Source organism: Pleurodeles waltl, chromosome 1_2 (genome assembly GCF_031143425.1).
Source record: "Pleurodeles waltl isolate 20211129_DDA chromosome 1_2, aPleWal1.hap1.20221129, whole genome shotgun sequence".
NCBI classification, from domain to species: domain Eukaryota; kingdom Metazoa; phylum Chordata; class Amphibia; order Caudata; family Salamandridae; genus Pleurodeles; species Pleurodeles waltl.
The window spans coordinates 1006551377-1006578242 of record NC_090437.1 but is presented as its reverse complement, the minus strand read 5'-3'; the positions used below and the strand labels follow the sequence as shown (position 1 = coordinate 1006578242).

The window sequence follows — 26866 nt, the reverse complement described above, 5'->3', positions numbered from 1 at the left end:
GTTGTTGATGTGTGCTGGACTCTGATTTTGCTGTTTTTGTTACTCTGGGCACTTTACCACTGCTAACCAGTGCTAAAGTGCAAGTGCTCCTGTTTAAATTGTATGTAAGTGGTTCATCCATGATTGGCATATTTGAATTACTAGTAAGTCCCTAGTAATGTGCACTAGAGGTGCCAGGGCCTGTAAATCAAATGCTACTAGTGGGCCTGCAGCACTGGTTGTGCCACCCACATAAGTAGCTCTGTAATCATGTCTCAGACCTGCCCCTGCAGTGTCTGTATGTGTATTTTTACACTGTAAATTCGACTTGGCAAGTGTACCCACTTGCCAGGCCTAAACCTTCCCTTTCCTTACATGTAAGGCACCCCTAAGGTAGGCCCTAGGTAGCCCCAAGGGCAGGGTGCAGTGTATGGATAAGGTAGGACATATAGTAATGTGGTTTATATGTCCTGACAGTGAAATACTGCCAATTTCGTTTTCACTGTTGCAAGGTCTGTCTCTCTCTCATAGGATAATATGGGGGCTACCTTTAAATATGATTAAAGTGTAGATTCCCCTAGAGAGTAGATGGACATGTGGAGTTTGGGATCCCTGAACTCACAATTTAAAAATACATCTTTTAGTAAAGTTGATTTTAAGATTGTGCGTTTGGAAATGCCACTTTTAGAAAGTGAGCATTTTCTTGCTTAAACCATTCTGTGACTCTGCCTGGTTTGTGGATTCCCTGTCTGGGTCAGTTTTGACAGTTGGGTTGTTTTTCACCTCACACCAGACAGTGACACAAAGGGAGCTGGGGTGTGATCTGCATTTCCTGATTAGCCATCTCTGCTAGGAGGGAGGGGTGGAGTGGTCACTCTCATCTGAAAGGACTGTGCCTGCCTCTGACAATGCTGTCTCCAGCCCCCTGGTGTGTGTCTGAGGCCTTGCCTGGGCAAGGCAGGATTTCACAAGAAGATGTGAGTCCCCTTTGAAGAAAGGTGACTTCAAAGACTAAAATGGGTATAAGAAGGGCACCCAAACTTACAAACTTTAGAAACACTTCTGGAATCAAGGGGAACCTCTGCCTGGAGAAGGGCTGATAGCTGAGGAAAACGTGCTGCCCTGCCTGTGACTGTGCTTTGTGGAGCTTTCCTGCAGTGCTGCTTCTGCCAGAGTAAGAGGGCAAAGACTGGACTTTGTGTGCCTTCCATCTTGAAGAAGAAATCTCCAAGGGCTTGATGTAGAGCTTGCCTCCTGTTGTTGAAGTCTCAGGGATAGCAAAGACTTCTTCCTGCCAGCACCTGGAGTCTCTGGAGAGACCCCTACTCTGCTCTGTGGTGCCCTTCCAGTTCCTGGGACCCTGAAAGGAGAGGCTGGCAGCCTAAGGACAAAGATACACGCACCGAGCGCCGTGCGGAGAAAAGATCGACGCGAATCCGATCGTGGCTGAGAAAACGACGCGACGCCGGTTCCGCAGCTGAGAAACGACGCCGCAGGAAACGCGACCGAAAAACCGACGCCCGGAGCAGGAGAAACGACGCGCAGCATCGCTGACGGAGGCTGAGAGATCGCACCCTGCGCCGCGGGACTTTCGGATCGTCGTGTGGCTGGCTTTTTCAACGCGCACCGCCGTGCCGAGTTGTTTTCGACGCACACAGCCGTGCAGGGTTACTTTCGACGCCCACCGCCCGTGCGGGGTTATTTTTTGACGCAAACCAGGTACATTTTCACGCTAGCAGCGCTAGTGTGGTGTTACAACTACCTAAAGACTCTTTTTATTTTAAACCTTTAAAAAAATCATAACTTGACTTGTGTATGTTGGATTTTTGTCGTTTTGGTCTTGTTTTGTCTAGATAAATATTTCCTATTTTTTCTAAACTGGTGTTGTGTCATTTTGTAGTGTTTTCATTGAGTTACTGTGTGTGTTGGTACAAATACTTTACGCCCAGCACTCTGAGGTTAAGCCTACTGCTCTGCCAAGCTACCAAGGGGGTAAGCAGGGGTTAGCTGAGGGTGATTCTCTTTTATCCTAACTAGAGTGAGGGTCCTTGCTTGAACAGGGGGTAACCTGACTGTCAACCAGAGACCCCATTTCTAACACTATACATAATCTCAAGGATTACTTTAGAGAAAGTTGTCCCAGGAGTAGATATGATTTTTGAATCCGAGGGCTTTTTAAATTAAAAATAAATTAAAGAGTTTTATTTTTAAACCAACAGTGGTAAGCAGGCGAATGTTAATGATACATAGGTTAGAAGAGGAGCATTCCCATTAGGGATGCCCAATGGCAGAGGTTTTGGGATCAATGGAAAAAGGAGCAGAGGATCTTAAAGTTAGTGAGTGCACCCAGATGTTTCCAAACATATGGCAACGAAAAAAACAAAGAATTAAAAAGTTTATAGGCTGCACCCAAACCTATTCATGCATTTGCAATGGAAGAAGCCAAGGATCCTAAAGTTAGTAGGTGACCTGCAGGCATTCAAACGTATGGCAACAAACGGAGCAAAGGATCTTAAAGTTATGGGGTGAACCTGGATGTATTCAAACATATGGCAATGAAAAGAGCAAATAATTTTAAAGTTTATAGGCTGCACCTGTGTTGGAAATGGCCACAGGGTCATCCCTAGACTTTTTATCTTCCTCCTCCCCTTTTTTGGTGAATTCATTTTTGTTGGTCTTAGGACTCTGTGCACTATATCACTGCTAACCAGTGCTAAATTGCTTGTGCTCTCTTCTTTAAACATGGTAACATTGGCTTCTGCCCAATTGTAATATTTAACTTACCTATAAGTAGCAAGTAAAGTGCACTATATGTGTCCACAGCCTGTAAACTATATGCTACTTGTGGGCCTGCAGCACTGATTGCACTACCCACTTAGGTAGCCCTCTAACCATGTCTCAGGCCTGCCATTGCAGAGTATGTGTGCGCAGTTTTGAACTGCCATGTCAACCTGGCAAAATAACCCTTTTGCAAAGGCCCAAACCTTCTTTTTTAACACATATGTCACCCCTAAAGTAGGCCATAGGCAGCCCCAAGGACACAGTGCAGTGTATTTAGAAATTTGGAGTTGTGCTCTTAGGTTTTACATGTCCTAATAGTAAAAAAAAAACCTCTTACATTCGTTTTTCACTACTGCAAGGACTACTCCTTTCATAAGAAAACATTGCAGTTACCTTATTACACCTTAAACAAGTAATTTCCAAATGGTGGGGAGGGAGACCCCCCTGTTTGGCGTCTCTGGGATCACAATTTAAAATCCTAGCTTATGGTGAAGTTGGATTTTGAATTGCAATTCTGAAAATTCCACTTTTAGAATGTTAGCATTTTCTTGTCTTTGCCATTTGCTGCCTGCAGCCTGTCTTTGCTCACATGTCTGTGGGTCAAAGCAGGGATTGGTGCATTTCCCCTAGACAGCCACACATAATGGGAGCTTATGTGTGACTTGATGGGCCTTCATGATCCATCTTGGGCAGGTTGGGAGGGAGGAGCAGGACACAGCCAAACAAACACCACAATAGGCTGTATCCTGTCCCCACATCAAGGGTGGCATACCCCCCTGTAGTAATTCTGGATCCAGGGCAGGAAAGGAAGGACATCTGCGCACTTTAAAGGCAGTTCTTTAAAATCTCATTCACATCAAAGGCACCAGTGGGTATAAGAACTGGACATAGGACACCACCACTTTAGTACACTTCTGGACCTGTGGATACTTTGCCAGAAAGAAGGAATGCTGGGCTGCTGAATGACTGCCACTCTGCTGGACTGCTACCCTGCTGGACTCCTGCTTTGCTGTGCTGACCTGCTGAATGCTGTCCTCTTGTCTGGGAGTGAGAAGGACTGGACCTGCATCCCTTCAATCTAGACCCCAAAGGGAATCCATGGGCATGTTGGCTTGCCTCCTGATCTCAATTCTCAGGAATATAAAAGACTTTGAACCACACTGCTCTTGCTCCTGGGCTCTGCCATCTGTGAGTCTGCTCTACCAAGTGGTGCCACCCCAGAACTAGACACTTGGAAGTGAGCCTAAGGGGTTTGCCCCAGCAGAATTGAGGAATTCTCTGCTGCAGGAGCAGAACAGGCCCATCGCATCACCACTACTGCGTGGGTCGAAACCGATACAACAGACCCACATTGCTGCATCTAGGGAGCGATGCATCGCCTTCGGAACCTCTGCTGTGCAAAACTTTCTCTGGCACAAGCTCCTTGCATCCCTTATTGATGGCACCCTCGACGATGACGCCACAACTCTGCATCACAGCCTCAATGCTTATTGGAAAGGATGCATCGCCTCAGCTATGCAATAAATCCCCAACACCGGCCTTCACAGCGCAAGCCCCTTTGGCAAGATCCTCGACAATGACACAACAGCACCTCACACAGCAGCCTCACCACATCTCAGCACCAACACATCACATTGGCTGCCCACTGCATCTTTGTTTCAAATCCATTCAATATTCTCCAGCCAGGATTTAAGATACTTTGGTTAAGCTGGCCTAACTGGGTCCCTGTAGCTGGCCCACACTCCATCGCTGTTGACCTGAGCTTTTAGCACATATAAGTGGTGTTTAATGCATTATTCTTTAGAAATTCATAACTCAGGTTCTACCTATTGATTTTTTTGTCATTTTTGTCTTGTTTTATTTATTAAATTGAGCTCTATTTTTCTATCTTTTTGTGTGGTGTTTTCACTGTTTTACTATTTGATGTGTTGCACAAATAGTTTACACATTGCTCTGTGCCGAGATAAGAGAGAGAGTGAGCACAGGTTAATTTGAGGTTTGCTTGTTGTTCACCCTGACTAGGATTGCGATTGCTGCTTGACCAGGCCTAAAACCTCAGTCAACCAACAGCCCAATTTCTAACAACCCAGATGTATTCAGACATATCCAATGGAAGGAGCAAAGGATCTTAAAGTTAGTAGGTGACCCTTAGGTATGAAACCAAGTGTTCTGTTATGGGGCATATCCAAATATCCTGTACCCACTATGAGAATTTTGTTTTTACTCTGCATTAGATTGGATTGTTTGCTCGCTTCATTTCGTTTAGTTTTTGTATTATTTGATGCATGAGTCAATGTTATAACCGTAGTATATAATTGTGCAATATGACCTTCGAATTTCATGTCATGAGCCTGACTTCTGTGACTGAAAATAGCTGTATTTTAAAAAAATATTGCTACAACATTTTACAGAAGTGGAATAAATATATATTTTCAATACCCCAAAACAGTTTGAATTTCGTTTTAATTTTTCTAACAGGGCGCAGAGAAAATTTTGGCAATGAATGAATCCGGTGAGCTACAGGATCTATTAACAAAAATCGAGGTAACTTTTTTTACTAAGCTAAATTTCATACTCACCATTCAGTGAGCATTGGAACAAACAGTAAGATTGTTGCTTTTCCTTGGACTCTGGAAATGTGTTTGGAATTATCAGGGAAGTTATACTTCACATAGAGAAATCGGATGTTTCTATGCCTTTGCTAACTTTTTAATTCCTTCCTGAGAGTTACACATTTTATAAAGCTGAGAACAGCATAGATCGCCAGCCCTTATTTTCGAGATGAGAGTGATGAGTGCCACTTACTTGTAGTAGTCCACAAAGGGCTATCTTTTTAGCACAATGTAGATAGTTATAGCTGTTAAATCACATGGATAAGAAAGTTCCTTATTTTAGTGCCGGCCTTAGGATATTTTGGGCCCTGTGTCCAGTATAATGTACAGTCCCCCCATGAGACAAGTCAAATTATTTTTTATTTCTAAACATTTTATTTTAGTGGATTGTTAAGAAGTACAACAAGTAAATTTTTACTATGTAAGTGCATCTGTAATAGAATAATATAAAATGCTACTCGTTCACAAACTTTCCCTGATTTCTATCCTGCAAATTCTTTTATTGATTCACTGTAGTGGAGAGTTCATCCAACTTCATTGTTCAACTGATATCAGTGCTAAGCCAGTCATCTGGTGCTGGGCCAGAGAAGAGTGCATTAATTCCTAATAACTTTCAGGTTTGAGAATGATCATTCCCCATAGGCTACTGTGACAGGAACTGTCAAAAACATGTTTAAGAATGATGTTTAAATTGGGTTAAATATCATGAAAGCGGATGTCATACATGCATTTGAGAACAGAAAGAGCAGACACAGTACATGCTGCATCTGTATCAGGATGGTTTTTCTTGTACAGACCCTGGAAGCTTAATTTCTGTAAAAAGTTCATCCCCTCCAATGTCTTCTTCAAAATATGTAGCAGTATCTGTGCCCATACGTTACCTGCACCTGCTCTGTGATCTCAATGCTAGCAGTGGCATAGCCGGTGTTTACAGAAACCATGAAAAGCTTCTTGCTTTCTGTGGGAGTGTCAGTTTACAGGTCTTCTGAGGTGCACTCACTCCCTTCCGCCTTCTCGCCCCATGGTTTTTTTGTTGCCTCTATAGCTGACTGCACCCAGCTTTTCTTTGCCTGAGAGCGCTGGCCACCAAGAGCACCAGCACTGAGGGGCAGGCACCCTGATGTTGATGGTAAATTTCTGTGAAATTTTCTGAGACATTTTTAGGCCCCCTAAATTGAGGGCCCTGTGCAACCACATGGTTCGCACACTCATGAGGCCAGCACTGCTTATATGCATTTGTGTAAGGATTTATTGAATCCCTACCACGTCTGATTAATTATTAGAGAGATGACAGGATCAGAGGCCATTTTGAAGGCATTATAATAGCTTATAGCTCTTGTATTCCATACTCTATGCTACTGCATATTCTCTCAAGCGGGAAAGGACAGCCTTGCTTCTGGCTGATTTTGGCCGAACTTCTCTAGAGTTTACAGCCTTTTTATACTGAATCTTTCCAGGTCTAACACGCACTGGACATAACATAAACTGCATCATCGAAGTGTTCTACAAACCAAACCCTCTAACAAAGAGCTACAGGGGCATACCAACTAATTGTATCACACTGTAGCATTTATATAGTGCTTCATACTCTACACAAGGCCACAGAGTGCTCTTTCTCAGTGCAGGATTATTAGGGTGTTATATGTTGTTTGGCCTATGTGGGAAGTGTTTGTGAGGTGCTTAAGGTTCAAGGAAGTGCTTCAAACATGGTGCAGTGAATATTTCTGTGTCTAAGCATAAGGTTCTGTAGAGAATGTAAAAATGTATGCAGTACCACATACATAAGATTTTAGAAGTGATCAGTATACTAAAATTGAGGATATTAGAGTATGCATGGCCTGTGGATAGATGGGGTCCAGTATGGAGTGAGTATATTATGTGGAGTACGCCTAGAACGACACACAGAGAGCCAATTCCTGGAGCTAATAACTAGGTTATGTACTGTGTTGATCTACTCTGAAATAACAGAAGTACATCCATTGGAGGCACTGTAAACAACCAGGGAATATACTGTGCAGGGTGGACCGAGAAGCAACAGGGAAACAACAAATGGCAGGTCTGTTAAGCAACCATGGTGTGTAGAATTACAGTAAGTAGGTCTAGGTGTGCATTCTGGTGCTCTATTAATCAAAGAACATTTTGAAAGAATCAAACCACAATTACTAAGTTGCCACAGGCTAGCCTCCCTGATTCCAGGCTATATCCTTGCATCCTGCTGACCATTACCACTGGAGAGATATCATTGGCCATGTTTCTATTGTCACTTTATTGATGAAGGGCCTTTGGGCTCTGCGACTAGTAGCTTGTGCACTTTGACAAAAGTGAGGGAGATGTTCTATTTACTGTTTTCGGTTTGGTGCAGGAACTAGTTGTCTAGATGTTCTGCCTACTAAGATCAGCAAGATGTCAGCTTGTGTTGTGCTGGGGACGTTGGGTTAAAAAACAGGCATCTACAAAGCATCAGCCGAGCCAGATTAGCAGTAGAGCACTGTGTGCATTTACACAAAAATAGATTATGATCGCAGAAGTCCAAAAATGTGGATAGTACCCTCACTAAGAGAGGGATACTGCCATGCGTAAAATGCTCCCATGTGGACAAATTAAGAGTTGGAGCAATAATCAAGGTTGGCATGAGAAGTGTTAGACCTGTCAGGCTCAGGGTGGTCTTCCCCCAGACATTTTGCCTGTTCTCCTCTATTTTGCTAAATCTGTTTTTGTTGGCCTCAGGAGTCTGCGCTCTTTACCACTGCTAGCCAGTGGAAAAGTGCTTGTGCTTCCTCCCCTAAAACATGGGTAAATTGGCTTATACCTAATTGAAATTTTTTTTTAATTTACTTATATGTCCCTTGTGAAGTGGGATACCATATACCCAGTGCCTGTAAATTAAATGCTACCAGGGGGCTAGCTGCACCTATTGTCCCATCGACCCACTTAGGTAGCTCTGTAAAACATGTCACTGGCCTGCCATTGCAGTTTAGCACTAGTTTAAATGCCATGACTTGCCATTTAAACTCCTTTGCCAAGTATTAAGCCCCCTGGTAGAAATTGGGTTTCTGGGTGGCAGAGGAATGCACCTGTCCAAGCAGGAAACACAATCCTAGTCATGGTAAGTCAGATACACACTGTAAATTAACCTGTACTCACCCTCTGGTGGCTTGGCACAGAGCATGCAGGCTTAACTTAAGAGGCAATGTGTAAAGTATGTATGCAACACTTCAAACAGTACAACAGTGACAACACCTTATAAAAAGATACCACTCTTGGTTAGAACAATAGAGCTTAATTCAATGAACAAAACAAGACAAAAAAACGACACAAATCCAATAAGTAGAAGTTGAGATATACATTTTTAATGAATGAACTAAGTTGTAGTGTTCAGAAGCACAAAGTGGCTACCGGGGCTATCTGGTCGCCTTAGACCAGGTCAAATCTGAAATGTCAAGCGATGGAGCATGTGTCGGGCACATGTACCAGTCTTGGGCCGCTGAAAACAGTACCTTAGTTCAGAATTGTGTCGACGTCGATGACAAGATGTGAGGAGCGAAAGGAGGTGCGTTGGAGTCGATCCCACAGAACTAGGTGGTGCGTTGGCTCCGAGCCACACAAAGTCGAAGATGCATCGGGAATGGCTACGATGCACCTGGCAGTCCAGAATGAGGTGCTCCCAATCCTTACATCAGTGGTAATGTGTTGGCCTCGATCCATGCAGCAGCACAAATGCATTGGTGTTGATGGGGATGCGCTGGATCCGATCAGCGCAATGATGTCAATGAGCAGGTTCTGGCACTTCCAGCACTTTATACCCACTTCCAAGGGCCCAGGACTGAATTGACATCACTTGGCAGGGCAAGCCTTGCAGCAAGCAAAGCCCAGGTGGTGTTGCAGGATGAAGAGAAGTCTGTGATGTCCCTGGCACTTCAGAAGAGCATGAGGCAAGCCAACATGCCCCTGGAGTTATTCTGGGTTCAAGGGAGATGGGTCCAGTCCTTGCACAGCAGGGCAGAGGACAGCAGGCTGCAGGGCAGCACAGCAGAAAAGCAGTTCTTCCAGAGCAGCAGTCCAGAGTGGCAGTCCTTGTAGCAGCGCAGAAGTCCTTCTTCCTCCAGAGTATCCAGAGGTCCAGAAGTGTACTGAAGAATTGGTGCCTGAGGTCCTTCTTTAAACCCTGATGCCCTGGTTCTCAAAGGTGGGAAAAATGTCTACAGAGTGAATTTGAAGTGCATGGAATTTCCTGCCTCCCCTGTCCTTGCTCCAAGATGGCTGAAGTGACAATGCAGGGTTATTAGGCCCTTTGTGTGAGGGGAGAGCACAATCTATTCAGGTGTAAGCAGGAACAATAATACTCCTAAAAGTAGGGAAAGTGTATACAGCTGTACGTTTATACCTTATGGGGAGGGAAGAAGTGGAAGTAAATAAAAGTTGGCAACCACAGCAAAGAACGTACAACCTTTCAGAGGCCAAGATTTCATCAACTCATCTTAGGCCAAAGGAGGATCAATTTCGAGCACGAGTTTGAGGCCCAAGCTCTTGTCCTGCTCTGTTACTCTGACTCTATACTGATTCCTGACAGGCAAAGGTAGTGTGAGGAAAGAAGTACTTGGTAGATTGCTGCCTTGAGAGAACAAGACTCAAACAGACCACCATTTTTATTCTCTTCCTAACATAAACCAAGAGGCGTCTTCCTGCCCTTTAAAAAGTCTCCAAAAATGTAACTTTAATTATCAGCAGGAAATGTAACATAAACCAAGAGGCGTATTCCTGCCCTTTGAAAAATCTCCAAGAATGTAACTTTCATTATCAGCAGGAAATGGCATTTCAAGATAAACTGCATCCATACATTCAGCGAAGACAAAAGCGATTTGGTTGTGATCTAGTGTGTTTCAGTCTCACCTGAGCTCTCTTCTTTTCTGTGAGTGTTCCAATAAACTGCTTTTAAATAAAGCTCAACATCTCCACAGGCACATTTCTTTAATTCCTATCTCTTCTTGAAGCCTTTTACATCTCTCGATCCCACCCTCAATAGACTATGCTTTTACCTCTAGCAAAATATATTTATTCCAAACAACAGTAACAAAAAGCTGCTGCTCGGGGCTTAGTTTCCTATTCTAGATAGCCTCGCTTGATGCTAAATCCAGCCACCAGAATATGTTGATTTTGTCCAGTGAGCACTGCAGCTCATGGCTGTGCTGGAGGGAGAAACATTTAGCCCACATTTATCCAAGCGCTCTTGCCTTTGAGACCCTAGGGACTTTTGGGTAAAACAATCATATGCTTAATATTTCGCATTGTCTCGGGCTACCTTCCCAAATATATTGTCAGCTACCTGTTTTGTATCAGAATTCTCAGTTTGAAGGCCCTGCAAAGCTGTGATTATTAGGAACTTTAAATGCACATTATAATACCTAGGAATGCGATATCCGTGGTGTCAGCCCTACAATTACACGTTCAACAAATTCAGTCTGTATTTGTCACTCACAGCTTCATCTATCTGCATGATTTAAACACATCACACCACTCAAAGTTACGTGGCATACTTATCTTAAGGTTATGTAGAATTTGGGCACTGACAGTTAAGCTGAGCGAGATCTTGACAGGGGAAGAGGTCTTCCTGGAGCACATGACTTAATTGTTTACAAAAGAGAGCTAACCTAACCATAAGCATGCAAGGACTTTCACAACTGACTACTGAAACACGAAGTAGTCAAGACGTTTGCTTATCAAGGTGTTGTAGACCAACCGGTCTTTTGTATGACAGACTTTCAGCTTTTTGACAATGATGTCAACACAAAGAAACCCTGATGAATGCATAGTATTTACGGAATTGAAATACACCTGATTATCAGAATAATCACGTACATGATTTATAACATATACATCGATTTAGTGAACTGAATTTAAAAAACAAACTTTTGAAAGTGACAAATTGCTACATGACCTAAAATTACATTCTGTATTATTTAATATATTGTAAATTCAAAGAAAAACATATGCCTTATTAATAATCTATTCTACATTTACTAACTTTTTTACTTGAACCAATTAATGTAAATCTAGCTCCATTACTTAATATTATGAAAAAGTATAGTCGAGCCAGTAAAAAACATAATACATTGCAAACGTATTCATTCATTCTTATAATTTACCTTAAATATATTGCATCCATTACACTGTTAGAAACCAAACTTCTGTGAAAAATGGTTTGTTTGGGGTTTTCCAGAAAGGCAAGGTCATCCGCAGCATGGCAGACTAGCAGAGCTCTGAAAGGAGATTTTAGGCCGGTTCCTAGCCAAGAGGAAATGAGAAGCATTCAACGCATCTTCGAGCAGCACAAACTGCAGGAGTTTTTTTGAAGGCCCAGGCCCAAAGTTGTTCAAATGGCTGGAGGCGGACTCTGACATATATATTGAAGCAGAGTCTGCGCATTCTTTAGAGCCTACTCTGACATATATATTGAAGCTGAGTTAATGCATTATCTAAGCAAAAATGTTAATTGCAGTCAGTCTAGGGCACCGGTTCAATTCCCAGAGTGGAGTCTTGAAAGGTCTTGGTTTCTAGTAAGTACTGTTTATTTTAAGTGGAATAAACAATAATGCAGAACAGCAAATAATACCTCCGCCACAGTCGCCATCCCAACCGTTCACCAGTCTTATGTCGAGTCACGAGACACAGTTCCAGAATCCCTACAAGACTCGACATAAGAACAAGAGAGAACCCAACATATTCTTCCCTTTAACACATACAAAGTTACACCCAAACATATACAAAAACATGCAACACATTTTGTTAAACTAAAAGTGCAAAATCACGAAACTTCTTAGGAAGCCTCCTATTCCTAGTTGAGGATCTTCTTTTCATGTCCATCGACTCACACCACTTCTTAATAGAACCTTCCAAATCCTTGTCCTTCCGTGGGTCATTTCTTGCTTCTTGATTTACTTTGGTGGATTCCTTCAAAGATTTGTTCAAAAGTTCCACATCACGAGCCAAGGACAACCTCTCCTTATTCCACCAATTGCCATCTTCCAATTTAACAGCATTTTTACAAATTTTGATGACTTTCTTAGGATAAGAAAATTTAGATTCACCTTTCTGAACAATGCGGGCACTCTTGATTTTGACATAATCACCCACCTTTACACAAATTGTTTTTCTAGAATAATCTTTCTATTTATTCTGAGCAGAAATCCTTTTTTCATTCACTTTCTCAATCAATCCCTCATCAACTCCATTTTCACCCATCCACTTCCTTTTCAACTTAGTTCCAGGAGCTCTTCCCTTCAATAATATAAAAGGAGACACACCAGTATCTGCATTGGGTGTGGTCCGCACTGCCCACAACAACTTTCTTAGCTCATCCTTACAATTTAACCCTCCAGCTTTGGCCAACTGCATATTCTCTTTAATAACTCTGTTAAAGCGCTCAACAAGACCATTACTCCTAGGATGATAAAGTGAAGTCTTAACATGTTTAATGCCCATGAACACCAAAAAATCAGAAAATTGAGAAGATGTGAATTGACTGCCGTTGTCGGGAAGTATCTCATCAGGAATACCCTCTCTGAGAAAAACAGATTCCAAAAATTCAATGACCTTACGAGAATTAGGTACCTTCACCAACTTAAACTCGGGCCAACGACTATAAAAGTCTATTAACACTATACCATACTCCACTTGCCCATTGAGCAAATTGACAGGTCCAATCAAATCCACTGCAATCTTACTCCAGGCTTTCCCAGGCACTTCAATAACTTCGACAGGGGATGGCAGGACAACTTGAGACTTGTCACTGATAGCACAGGCCAAACAATCTCTCACAAAGTGTTCTACATCTCTGTCCAGTCCAGGCCACCAGAAATCCTCTCTTATTCTCCTTTTCATAGCTCGCATACCTACGTGTCCTTCATGTCCCAAGGACAATACTTTGTATCTTAAATCCTTAGGTACAACCATTACATCTGCATGCATCAACACGTTATTTACAATAGATAACTCCTCAAAAACATGTTTGTACACTTCACACTGTTCAGACTTGCATACAGACCACCCCTGCGCTATGCCCTTCATGACCTCCTTCAATTGTTCATCACTTCCACACGCATGCCTCCACTCATCTTCCGTCACCGCACCACCCAATTGATACACTATAGAGCATACCAGGACATCATCCTCTTCTGGTTCCTCCTCATCTGACTCATTCTTGCAAGGAAGACAGGAAAGGGAATCGGCAAGTGTATTCCTTGCACCCGGGACATATTCCACATGAAAGTTATACATTTGTAATCTGTACTGCCACTTAGCTATTCTGGGAGTGGCTCGATGCGCACCAGAGGTAGAAAACAATTGCACTAAGGGTTTGTGATCCATCCTGACTGTAAAGTGCACACCCCACAAATACGATTTGAAATGCACAATGCCCCACCAACATGCAAGAGCTTCCCTTTCAATAGTTGAGTAAGTTTCTTCGGCACCTCTCAGACTACGCGAAGCAAAGGCTACCACTTCATCCCTACCATTTTTCTTCTGCATTAAAACAGCACCCAATCCAAGTTGACTGGCATCCGTCATTATTACTATTTCGTCCCTTGTGTTAAAAGACTTCAACGGAATTGCCATTGCTACTTCCTTTTTAATGGCTGTAAACTCCTGTTCACACTCCAGACACCAGTCAAATTTGACATTTTTCTTTAAAAGAGATCTGATTTTATGAGTTTTGCTTGCACAATTTGGAATGAACCTTGAATAAAATTCAATCAGACCCATGAAGGATCTGATTTGATCTTTATTACTAGGAGACTGAAAATCTTCAATAGCTTCAACCAGCTTTTTCTTTGGTTCCACACCACTTTTAGAAATGTTATACCCTAGATAATCAATACTAGATACACCAAATTTACATTTGTTTGCCCCTAGAACAATCCCTTTTTTATTCAACAAAGATAATACCTGTTCCATTCTTTCATCATGCTGTGCTTGATCCTTGCCAAAGACTAGAATGTCATCCAGGAAAGCAATTACACCTTCCATACTTCCAAATAAACTATCCACCACCCTTTGGAACACCGCAGAAGCTGAAGCTAAACCAAATGGCATGCGTCTAAATTGGAACAAACCTTCCGGAGTAACAAAAGCTGTTACATGCCTTGACTCAGGATGCAGATTAATTTGATGATAAGCTGATGTCATGTCCAACAAACTGAACACGCTGGCCTCATCTAGAATAGATAGGATTTCAACAATGTTAGGCAATGGATGGCAATCCACCCAAATTTGTGCATTGAGGTCACGTAAATCAACACACATGCGAATAGAGTTATTGGCCTTACGAGCAATCACTATGGGGGCCACCCAATCTGATGCATCCACCCTCTCAATTATGCGTTGATCACACAATCTATCTAGCTCCATTTTCAACTCTACTCTCAACGCTAAAGGTACTCTACGTACTTTATGAACCTTGGGAACTGCATTCTCCTTTAACTTTATCTTGTGTGCAAATCCCCTGAACATACCAATTCCTTCTTTAAAAACACCTGAAATGCATCGACCCACATAGAACTAACAGATAACACCTGGTTATAATTCTTGCTCAGTACAACTTGTTCGGGGTTATTGGGATCTAACAAAATACCCAACTTCCTTTGATCTTCCCAACCTAAAAGACATGTATCATCATTAGCTACATACACTACTCCCTTAGTCACATTACCTTGGAAACTCAACTCAACTTCACACTCCCCCAAAACTTCCACTGGTTTGCCACCATATCCCACAGGCTTAATGCGAGACTTCCTGAGCTCAACATGGCTGAAATTTTCCTTCCACACCTTTTGACTCACAAGTGTATAAGGTGACCCAGAATCGGCCACAACAATTATTTCACGGCCATTAATTGACAATTTACAGGTAGGCCTTTTAGTGTTGTTAAGCATAACAACATCGCTCTCATTAGAACAACATACAACCGTAAGAATTTCGTCATCTTCATTAGAGGAAGAATTAAATCCATCCAAATTGTCATTGTGTAACTTAAAAACCTTGTCCCTTGAACTGGAACTTGATATGTTAACAGCCCTACACACTCTAGCAAAATGCCCAACTTTGGAGCATTTTGAACATTTTTTACCTACAGCAGGGCAATTACTTGCATTACCTAAATGGGTGGGACTACCACACCTAAAACATTCCCTTTTCTTGTAATTTTCCTTCCTAACTGATGTTTCAGCTTTGACGATTGCTTGGGATTTGTTAAATTTCTGTTTGATTATAGCAACTTTCTGATGTGAATCTTTCTGACTAGTTATATTCATCTTTTGCATGAACGTTGTTGTATTCTCAATTCTACTGGCTATCTCCACGGCCTTTTCTAATGTTAAATTCGGTGTAGACAATAGTGTTTCTTGAACTTTCTTATTATTAGTTTTCTCGACAAGTTGATCTCTAATCATTTCATCCTCACATGCCTTGTAATCACAGGAAACCGCTAACATCTTCAAAGCCCCCACATAGCTGGCTACTGGTTCACCAGGAACTTGCACCCTTTTATAAAATTTGTGTCTTTCCTTAATAACATTTTTACACGCTCTAAATCTATCATCAAGGGACTTAATGGCAGAAGCATATTCATCAATACCGCCATCACCTTCACCCACATCTAATGCAACAGACACCTGTGGAATGTGCTTTAAAATTTTGCGGCCCTCTGGGCCTAAACAATGACGTAAAACAGCAAACTTTTTCCTATGAGTAAAGGAGTCACCGTCTATGGCATCTAAATATGCTTCGAAACCTTCTTTCCAGGAATCTCAATCCGCTTCTGATGAAACAGGATCCGGAGAGAATACAGGAGGAGGAAGAATGGATTGCTGCATATTAAATGTAACCACAATAAATGTTATGAAAATTGAGCAATGAGGAATCTTGTAGAACACAAAGATATGCGTATCCCGGTAATTTTGCAAGACACACTGCGCAAGGTGTGCGTGTCACCGCTGAAAACAGGTTGAAGGAGAACAAGTTAACACTTCTTTACTGCTTGAAATGCTTGTAATACTTGGAAACAAGTAACTTGCAGAATGAAGGCACTTTCCACTTAGGAAACGTCAACAAATGAAATGAATAGTGAAGAATTATCCGGTTCACGCGTTTCCTGGCGTCTCCGTTGCCAGGAAATGAAGCAGCTCATAAGACGCGTATAAGCGTCTTTGTTGCGTAGCAACCAAGTTCCAAAGCGCCGACGCGTGACGGAACACGTGAATAATGACAGAAGGACGCGCTCGCTGAGATCCAACACGTGCAGAAGCCTCTCAATGTCAAACAGCCCAAAAAACAACGAAAATCGAGAAAACCAGGTTGCAGGCTCTTCGAAGAACGGAGACGTAAAGATTTCTTTCAGCAGGACAGAAACGCTGAAGGCCGGTTGAAGGCGCCGCGTGTTGAATTCCCCAAGAAGTGCACACGTAGGTCCAGCTGTCCTGCAGTCACTCGTCGCCAATGAAAGGTCTTGGTTTCTAGTAAGTACTGTTTATTTTAAGAGGAATAAACAATAATGCAGAACAGCAAATAATACCTCCGCCACAGTCGCCATCCCAACCGTTCACCAGTCTTATGTCGAGTCACGAGACACAGTTCCAGAATCCCTACAAGACTCGACATAAGAACAAGAGAGAACCCAACAAGTCTCAGGACGTCCTCTCCACGAAAAGCAATGAGGTGATAACTGTCTACATGTGGCCGACTGGTACACAATCCGAGGTGCTGATTTGTCAGGAAATCTTGTGTGTTACCTCCAGACAGCCCTAAAAGCTAGAAGAAAAGGGGGAATTTGGTTGTGTCATGTGGGCAAAATCAATTCTCTGTCATGCCACTGGCTATTTTCCAAAATAAGTTTTCTTTAATATGTTTGGATAACCCTATCAACATGTGCACCACAAAGTATATGTTCTGATTACCAGAATTATTCTACCAGAATTATTCTTGTATGCTCATATTGTTTGTGAGCATCTCAAACACACAATTGGGAAATATGAGGGAGCTCCACGGGCTGCGGTCAGTTTCAGCATCTCTGAGTGCATTTACTGGACTCCAAACAGTATATTAAATATTAATGTTGCCAGTAGCTAGGACCTGTGCAGCTGGGATCAATGAGGCCACTCGCTTGAGACTACAGTATGACAGAACAATTAACCGTCTCCCCTGTCAAGGTACACTAAAGGAGAATACATGAGGAGCACCAATTTTAAGTTTTATGGGCTTCTTTTCTTTGGATTAAGGGCCCATAAACTGTTGCCAACAAGAAAAAAAGCTTTCATGGGCAAAAGATGGCAGTGATGGGAAAGCAATATAACCTGCGCATGTTACTGGGAACATTCATTCCTTTGACATAGCCATTCCAGATTAGAATAAGTACAGTGAGAATCTCATTCATCTAAATTGGTGAACCTCCTCAAAAGTCCATTCACAGTCCCATGGGTAGTCTTGTGTTCAATGGTGGAATCTGAGCCATGTAAATAGAATGCCCACCAGAGCTATTTGGGGCATTCTCTTCCAAGGCCAAGAACCATTTGAGGGTCGCCAGGGTAAACACAGTCTCAAAAAAGCAGGAATATACATTTTTCAATTCCTACATGATTGCAAAGTGTCCCTTTTCAATTGCTACCCAGTTCTATCTTCTAGGTAGCAACTGAAGGATAATAAAAGCCAATTCAAGTTATCGACCCTTCTCCTTGAATTGGGAGAGAATTAAGTCATTCCATTTGATTGAGGTCTCATTTGAAAAATTAAGTGCTTAGGGACGTACTGTGAGTTCGAACCTGCAACCTCACAAAGTCATCTTCAACTGGTTAAATGTTTTTTGATAATCTGCAGTCCAGCTGACCTTATTGGACTGCTTCATGCTTCATGAGTATTAGGAGTTTGAGGGGGCAGTGGTAGACTCCAAGATCTCTACAAAGCTCCTGTAAAAGTAATTGAGGTACAGGAATATCCAGATGGCTTAAATGGAAGCCTTGACAGGATGGAATTTTCTATCACCCACTTGACAGCCAATGTAGGCTACCAAGCTATGCCCATTTTCTCATGTATTCCCCTTCACGGAGCCTTACTTTCTGTAATGCCCATAAATATGTTTCCAGTGCATTTCAGTGGCTCTGCACGGTGCAACTGAGGACAGCGCAAAACCAGCTCAATCATTCCCAAGGGGATGCTGATCAGGTACAAATAACATTGGGTAGTGTTGGCAGACCAACTTGTATATTCCCGCCAGGCAGCCCAGTAGGGAAAAAAACAGAAGAGTAAGAAATATAGATGAGGTTGTTCTTTTCAACTTCTATTTTTACAAGAACCTTTGTTCTCAAATAGCATTTACTTTACCCAACCTTCCGATGACCATGAAACTTTATTCACATAATGTTGATAAATATCTCAAATATTCAAAAATTAAAACTATGAAGGGGTCTCCATTAGGCCCAAGCCGTTATATGGGAATTTGTGGTTACAGGTTATGGCAGGGTTGTGATTGGGCATGGGCGGGTAGTACATTAGGTTTGCATTTGAAAGGTTTTGAAAATGTCCACCATCAGGTGGAGAGAGGAGAATGTATAACTTTTTAGATGCAGATTAGATAGATATTAATTTTGCCTTCTAGTTTAAAAGTCTCCTTTGCCATTGGAGAAGATGAAGTAATTGCTGCCAGCAAGGCCTCGACCATATGCACAGCACACTCTACCTACAGCAAGCTGTGCAAGAGTTCAACTATTTGTGTCTTACAGTTTAGGGCTTCCCTTCACTACTCTCAATGCACACTATCGGTAACCTCATTTTTTCCCAATGTTTGAATGAAAAGAGAATAGGGGTCTCTATGGCTAGAAATTCCATACAAATTGGGTGTGCATCGAGGTACACACTGGGGGAGCCAACCGGGCCAAGAGGACATGTAGGGGCATATTTACAACAAACTGAAGTAGGGCAGCGCCACAAGTATTTTTGTTGTGCTGCCCTATGCCAATTTGAAAGGGCAGAACTGCACTGTGTTTGCAAGATACAGCACATTTCTGCCCTTTCCCAAAGCACTGGTGTTGGAAAATGGGTTATTGGTAAGGGCAGGTAGGTACCTACACCTAGCAACAAGCCACTAACCTCCACCTAGGTACAGTTAGGTCTCAGTAAATTAATCCCAGCTCAACCCTTGGTAGCTTGGCAACGAGCGTCAAGGCTTAACTTAGGAGACAGTGTGTAAAGCATTCAAATATCACAAAACAGTAATTAAATAAAACACAGGAAACAGTTTAAAAATCCAAAACCAATTTATAAAAATAGTTTATATTTTTATCTTTAAAATGACACAAAAACGAATAAAATCGGATAAAGGGAACCGGAGATATGAATTTTTAAAGAATTATTATTTTTCTAGCGGTTAGAAACAAAAAGCGCCAATCGGGTCATCTGGTTGCACCTCGACCGGGGCAAAGTCAAAGTTTCAGGCCGACCGCGATGGAGCCCTGCTCGGCTACAAGTCGCGGGAGGCCTCGGTTAAAAAGTTACCTTCTGACTTAGTATTTATTTTGAAGTTTTTCTTCACCGGGACGAACCTGCCAGTTGAATCCGACCTCCTGGAGCCCTTGTCCGGATACGCGATGTGGGTTTCCTCAGTGGAGATTTTTACCTTCGGACTTAGTCGTTTTTTCGAGATGAAAATCCTTCGACCGGGGTAAACCTGGATCTTGATCCGACGTCCGTGGAGCCCTTCTCGGATACGATGGCTGGGAGGTCCCGGTCAACTTTTTACCTTCGGACTTAGTCTCTTTTTCGGAGGTTTTTCTTTACCGGGACGAACCACCAAGTCAGGCCGGGTCGCAGTTGATGCAAGCTGGCTAGAATTTCCGCGGCGGGTCGGTCCCTCTCTGGAGCTTTTTTACAAAAATTTTCAAATCTTTACCAAAACTTCTGGGGCTTCACCCAGATGTTCTTTTAAGGTTCTTTTGGGGTCCACAGCTCACCCCAAGGGTCCAGAAGTTCTGTGATGGTCCTTGGGGGGTGCGGACTTCAACTCCCAGAATGCACCTGGCGCAAACTCCTTTTTGGCCACTGGACAGTGATCAGCTGGTCACTTTTCAGGAGTTGGTGCAGGGGGACTCTGGATAGCAATTTTTCACCTGTAGCAAACAGGGAGTCCCTCCTTGAACCAGTTGAAGCCAGGCAAAGTCCTTCTTGTGGTGAAGCCCAAGTGTGCAGCTGGTGCAGTCCTTCTGGGTGCAGGTTCCAGGTGCAGGCCAGGGGTCCAGCAGGGCAGTCCTTCTTCTCCTTTAGTTCTTTTCTTCTTGAAATCTGGCAGGGATCTGAGGTGTGGGGGCAGGTCTGCCAGTTTTTTCCTTGCTCCTGGGTGAAAAGCAGGGGGGTCCTGGTCCTCCAATCAGGTACAGGGTCGTCCCCCTGTGATGACCACTTCCTAGGAAGTGTGGCAAAAATCCATCCCAAAAGGCAACAGTCTCTAAAAATCCAACATGGCTGAATCTGATTTTTGGAGGTTACATCTGGCTAAGCCCACCCACTGGTGTGGCTAAAAATCATAAACACACCCCTCTCCTGCCCTCTCCTAATCTAATCAAGGGTGCACCTAGTTGTCTGGGGTTGCAGGATGTGGGGGTGTTGCTGGGTGCTCCAGATGTCCTTCTCTGCCTTTGAAGACCAGTTTGGCAGCCCTCCCCCTTCCTGCCTCACCATCTGCTGAGGGGAGATTCTCTCCCCCAAGCACATTCCTTTGTGTGAAGCCAGGCCACTTCACACCTCATCAAGGCAGCTTGGCAAAAGCTGCTGCAGGCTGGCCAGTCAGAGCACAGCAGCAAAAACAATGCAGAGCTGAAATTGGCAACTTTTTAGGTAAAGTCTAAACTTTTTACCTGAACAAGTTATATTAAATCCCACAACTGGAAGTTGTGGGATTTATTACAACAATTAATTTGATACCAAATTCTTGGTATGCAACATTTAAGGAGACTTTAAAATTTAAAATAAAGTCTCCCCATTCTAGCCTATGAAGGCCATTTACTTCAATGAGGGAAAAACAAATTTGGCTGTTTTTACCTCACCAGGGCTTATAAATCTATTTTTATAAAGTCCCTGCTTATAGTTACATGGCACCCAGCCCTAGGGGCACATAGGGCACACCTTAGGGGTGATTTATATGTAAAATAAGGTAGTTTAAGACTTTGGAAGTACTTTTAATTCCAAAGTCGAATTTGCATATAACTTTAATTTAAAAGCAGCCAGCAAGGCAGGCTTGCTTTTAAAATGACACTGGGCACTTCAGCAGTGCACCTAGTGGTGCACCACCTATGCTGTGGTACCTTAACCTACATGCCCTACCATATACTAGGGACTTATAGGTAGGTTAACTTAGCCAATTATAATTAGCCTAATTTGCATATCCATTTTACACAGAGCACTGGCCCTGGGACTGGTAAGCAGTACCCAGGACACAGCCAAGAGTCAGTAACCACCAGTACCTATCCAAAAAGTGTGGGGGTGATCAGACAAAAAAGGAGGACTTTCCTACACTGCCCCCCCCAGATGAAAGGTGATGGGTACTAACCTACACCCTGGTAGTCCTCATCAGCTAAATGGAAAAACCTGGAAAGGCCATCTGCATTGGCATGAGCAGTCCCAGGTCTGTGCTCCACTGTGAAGTCCATCCCCTGTAGGGAAATGGACCACCTTAACAGTTTTGGGTTCTCCCCCCTCATCTGCATCAACCACCTGAGAGGTCTGTGGTCAGTTTGTACACGGAAGTGAGTGCCAAACAAGTAAGGCCTCAACTTCTTCAGGGACCAGACCACAGCAAAGGCCTCCCTCTCAATGGCACTCCATTTTTTCTCTCTGGGGAGTAGTCGCCTGCTGATGAAGGCAACTGGGTGATCATGGCCCTCTTCATTAACTTGTGCTAACACTGCCTAAACCCTTCCTCTGAAGCATCTGTTTGCACTATAAAACTCCTTCCTATAGTCAGGGGCCAGTAACACTGGTGCTGAACACATAGCCTGTTTTAGGGTGTCAAAAGCTTTCTGACACTCTGGGGTCCAAATGACCTTCTTGGGCTGTTTCTTGGAGGTAAGCTCAGTCAGAGGGGCCACTATGGTCCCAAAATTCTGAACAAACCTCCTGTAGTACCCGGTCAGGCCAAGAAAGGCCCTGACCTGAGTCTGGGTTTTTGGAGCCTCCCAATCCAGAATAGTCTGGATCTTGGGCTGGAGAGGTTGTACATGGCCTCCACCAACAAGGTGGCCCAGGTACACAACAGAGCTTTGCCCTATCTGGCACTTGCTTGCCTTGATAGTCAGGCCTGCTTGAAGCAGGGCCTGAAGCACTTCCTTCAGGTGGACCAGGTGGTCCCTCCAGGTGGAACTAAATACAGCTATATCATCCAGATAAGCTGCACTGAAAGATTCCAACCCAGATAGGACTCTGTTCACCAACCTTTGGAAGGTGGCAGGAGCATTTTTCATGCCAAAGGGCATCACCTTGAACTGAAAGTGGCCCTCTGGTGTGGAAAATGCTGACCTCTCCTTAGCTCTTGGACTTAAGGCAATCTGCCAATATCCTGAGGTCAGATCAAATGTGCTCAGGAATTTGGCAGCCCCCAACCTGTCAATGAGCTCATCAGCTCTAGGTATGGGGTGAGCATCAGTCCTAGTGACTGCGTTTAGACCTCTGTAGTCCACACAGAATCTCAATTCTTTCTTCCCACCTTGGGGATTAGCTTTGGGCACCAGTACCACTGGACTGGACCAAGGACTATCAGAGGGCTCAATTACCTTGAGGTCCAACTTCTTAGCCACTTCAGCTTTGATGTTGGCCTTGACCTGGTCAGACAGCCTGTACAGCTTGTTCTTGACAGGCAAGCTGTCACCAGTGTCAACATCATGGACACACCAATTGGTGAGTCCAGGGGTCAGGGAGAACAGACTAGCAAACTGTCCCAAAACTTGCTTACAGTCTTTTTGTTGCTGATCTGTCAATTTGGGAGAGAGTACCACTCCCTCCACTGACCCATATTTTGCCTTTGAGGACAGGAGGTCTGGCAGAGGTTCACCCTCCTCCTCCTTCCCTTCATCAGTGACCATTAGCATGGTCATGTCTGCCCTGTCCTGGTGGGGTTTCATCCTGTTTACATGCAGGATCCTGTGAGGATTCCTGGGGGTGCCAAGGTCCACCAAGTAGGTGACCTCACCTTTTTTCTCTAGAATTGGATAGGGCCCAGTCCATTTGGCCTGAAGTGCCCTAGGAGCCATGGGCTCCAAAACCCACACCAGCTGTCCTGGGTGATACTCAGGCATGGTAGCCTTTTGATCATGCCAGAGCTTCATGAGCTCCTGGCTGGCTTCCAGGTTTCTGCTTGCCTTCTTCATATACTCAGCCATGCGTGACCGCAGGCCTAGCACATAATCTAGCACATTCTCCTTGGATTCTTTGAGAGGCTTTTCCCAAGACTCTCTCACCAAGCACAATGGGCCTCTTACAGGGTGCCCAAACAGTAACTCAAAGGGGCTGAATCCAACCCCCTTCTGTGGCACCTCTCTGTAGGCAAACAGCAGGCAAGGGAGGAGGACATCCCATCTCCTCCTGAGTTTGTCAGACAAACCCATGATCATGCCCTTCAGGGTCTTATTAAATCTTTCCACCAGACCATTGGTCTGTGGGTGGTAGGGGGTGGTGAACTTATAAGTAACACCACACTCATCCCACATGGCTTTCAGATAGGCTGACATAAAGTTTGTGCCCCTATCTGAGACCACCTCCTTTGGGAATCCCACTCTGGTGAACACACCAAGTAGGGCCCTAGCCACTGTGGGAGCAGTGACTGTCCGGAGGGGTATTGCCTCAGGGTACCTGGTGGCATGGTCCACAACCTCCACAATGTACCTGTTACCTGAAGCAGTTGGTGGGTCTAGGGGACCAACAATGTCAATCCCCACCCGCTCAAAGGGAGTCCCAACCACTGGCAGTGGTATCAGGGGAGCCTTTGGTTTGCCTCCTGTCTTGCCACTAGCTTGACAGGTGACACAGGAGCTGCAAAACTCCCTGACTTTTTCTGACATTTGGGGCCAATAAAAATGGTTGACCAGCCTGTTCCAGGTCTTGGTCTGTCCCAAATGTCCAGCTAAGGGGATATCATGGCTTAAGGTAAGGAGGAATTCTCTATACGTCTGGGGGACCACTACTCTCCTAGTAGCCCCTGGTTGGAGGGCCCTTGCCTCAGTGTAGAAAACTCCATCCTCCCAGTAAACCTTGTGGGTCCCACTGGTATCCCCTTGTTCTTGCCTGGTAGCAGTCTGCCTCAGGCCCTCAAGAGTGGGACACTCTCTTTGTCCCTGGCACAAATCTTCTCTGGTGGGCCCACATGCCCCTTGCAGTTCTGCCAAATCAGGCATAGTTTGCAGGGAAAGTGTCCCTCCCTCAGAGTTCAGATCCTCCCCCTCAGGGTTGGATTCTTCCTGACCCTCTGTACTTGTTGGGGCTGGCAATCCAGACCCAGTGCCCTTTCTCTTTTTCTTGGAGGCTTGGCCCATTGTTCCAGGGTCCAAGTGTCCAGCATTTCCTTGTTGTGCTGCCTGTGACCTGGTCACAGCACACACCCATTCAGGGAGGTCCAGCATCTGTGCATGGACCCTTCTCTCCACTTCTGACCATTCAGATGCTTCAAGATCATTTCCCAGCAGACACTCTACTGGGAGGGCAGGAGCTACAGCTACCTTTTTAGGGCCAGTCACACCTCCCCATTCCAGACTCACCATAGCCATGGGATGGAGTTTGGTTCTGCTATCTGCATAAGTCACCTGGTGGAAGACACCAGGTAAGACCTGCTCTTGAGAAACCAGCTTTTCTGTGACCATTGTCACACTGGCTCCTGTATCTCTCAGAGCTTCCACTTCAGTCCCATTGACTTTAGGCCTCTGCCTATACCTCTCCATGATGGGAGGTAAGGTGGCCATAGTTGCAATGTCCACCCCACCCACGGATACTAAGGTGACCTCTGTGTACCCTGATTCCAACCCTGGGCCAACTTCCATCCCCAACCCTACACTAGCAATCCCCTGGGATTGCCCACCAGTGGGGGGCTTCTTGGAGCAGATAGCATCTCCTCTTTTATGTCCAGGTTGATGACAATCAAAACACTTGCCGGCCTTAGCAAGCTCCTGAAACTTTCCTGCTTTAGCAGGATCATAATTCTTTCCCTGATACCCTTTCCCTTTAAAAGTGAATTGGCTCGGGGCTCCCCCTCCCTGAGAAATTTTTGGGGACTCTTGTGAGGACTCTTTGGGCTTTTTATCATCTTTCCCCTGGTTCTTCCCCTGAGAAGAACCATGTCCTCCCTTTTTCTGATCACCCCCTGGGGGTTTCTGGTTAACCCTAGTTCTTAACCAGTCATCTGCTGCCTCCCCCAGCTGTGTGGGGTTGGTCAACCTAGAGTCAACTAGATACTGGCGGAGCTTCTCTTGGACACAATTAGTTAGAAGGTGCTCCCTCATAATCAAATTGTACAGCCCCTCAAAGGTACTTACCCTGTTGCCCTGTATCCAGCCCTCCAGTGCCTTTACTGAAATGTCCACAAAGTCCACCCAGGACTGGGTGCTTGTCTTTTGGGTGTCCCTAAACTTGAGCCTATACTGCTCTGGGGTCAGACCAAACCTTTTAGTCAAGCAACTCTTCATACTGGGGTATGAGTCTGCATCTTCCCCACTCATGGTTAGGAGCCTATCCCTCCCAGAGTTGGGAACTAACTCCCAAAGAAGTGAACCCCAGTACTGAGGCTTGACTCTCCTCATCTGGAGGGCCCTCTCAAAGGCCCCCAGCCACTTATCTATGTCATCCCCCTCTACATAGGCAGGAACCACCCCTTTGGGTAATCTGGGGGAAAAACCCCCACCCATGGACACCTCAGCTTCTTTATCGCTGCCACCATCTCTTTTTTCTTTGTTTGCCCACTTTTTCTTTTCTAGGGCCAGCTTATCTGCTTCCAACGCTATGTATGCTAGCTGGGCCTCCAGCTCTCTTTCTCTGATGGATGGGTTCTCTCCTCCTGAAAGGATCCCCTTCCTACCACTAGCTTTGGGTCTGCCCCTAGTGACTGTATCTACTGAGGACCGTTCTTCCTCATCCTCACTTGGGCTCAGATGCCTTCCCTCCCCTGAGAGGTTAGAGTTAGCATCCTCCCCTTTTTCTTCCTCCTCTGGAGCTTCCTCTGTGCCTAGCTCTTGGGCCTCAGCCCATGCTGTCAGGGATTTAATCAGGATTTGCTTCCTGAGATCAGTGGTTGCAGGCAACCCTCTTTTAATACACAACCCCCTAAGCTGTACTACTGTCAGTGTGGGTAGGCTAGCCAGATCAAGCTCCATGGTTCCCTAGTTTTGTGTCAACAAAAACTTTTTGCAAAAATTGGAAACAAGAATTTAGAAAAATTACAAAAATTCAATAATTGAAATTAATCCAAATTAATAAAAATA

General features: G+C 44.2%; 1 protein-coding gene across 1 annotated transcript in view; it reads left to right on the top strand.

Moving 5' to 3' along the window:
- Positions 1–26866, top strand: part of GRXCR1 (glutaredoxin and cysteine rich domain containing 1) — a 515507-nt gene that overhangs the window by 434440 nt on the left and 54201 nt on the right. Inside the window, exon 4 of the mRNA XM_069205854.1 lies at positions 5239–5304. Coding sequence (XP_069061955.1) covers positions 5239–5304 — 66 coding nt within the window. The remainder of the gene's footprint in view (positions 1–5238; positions 5305–26866) is intronic.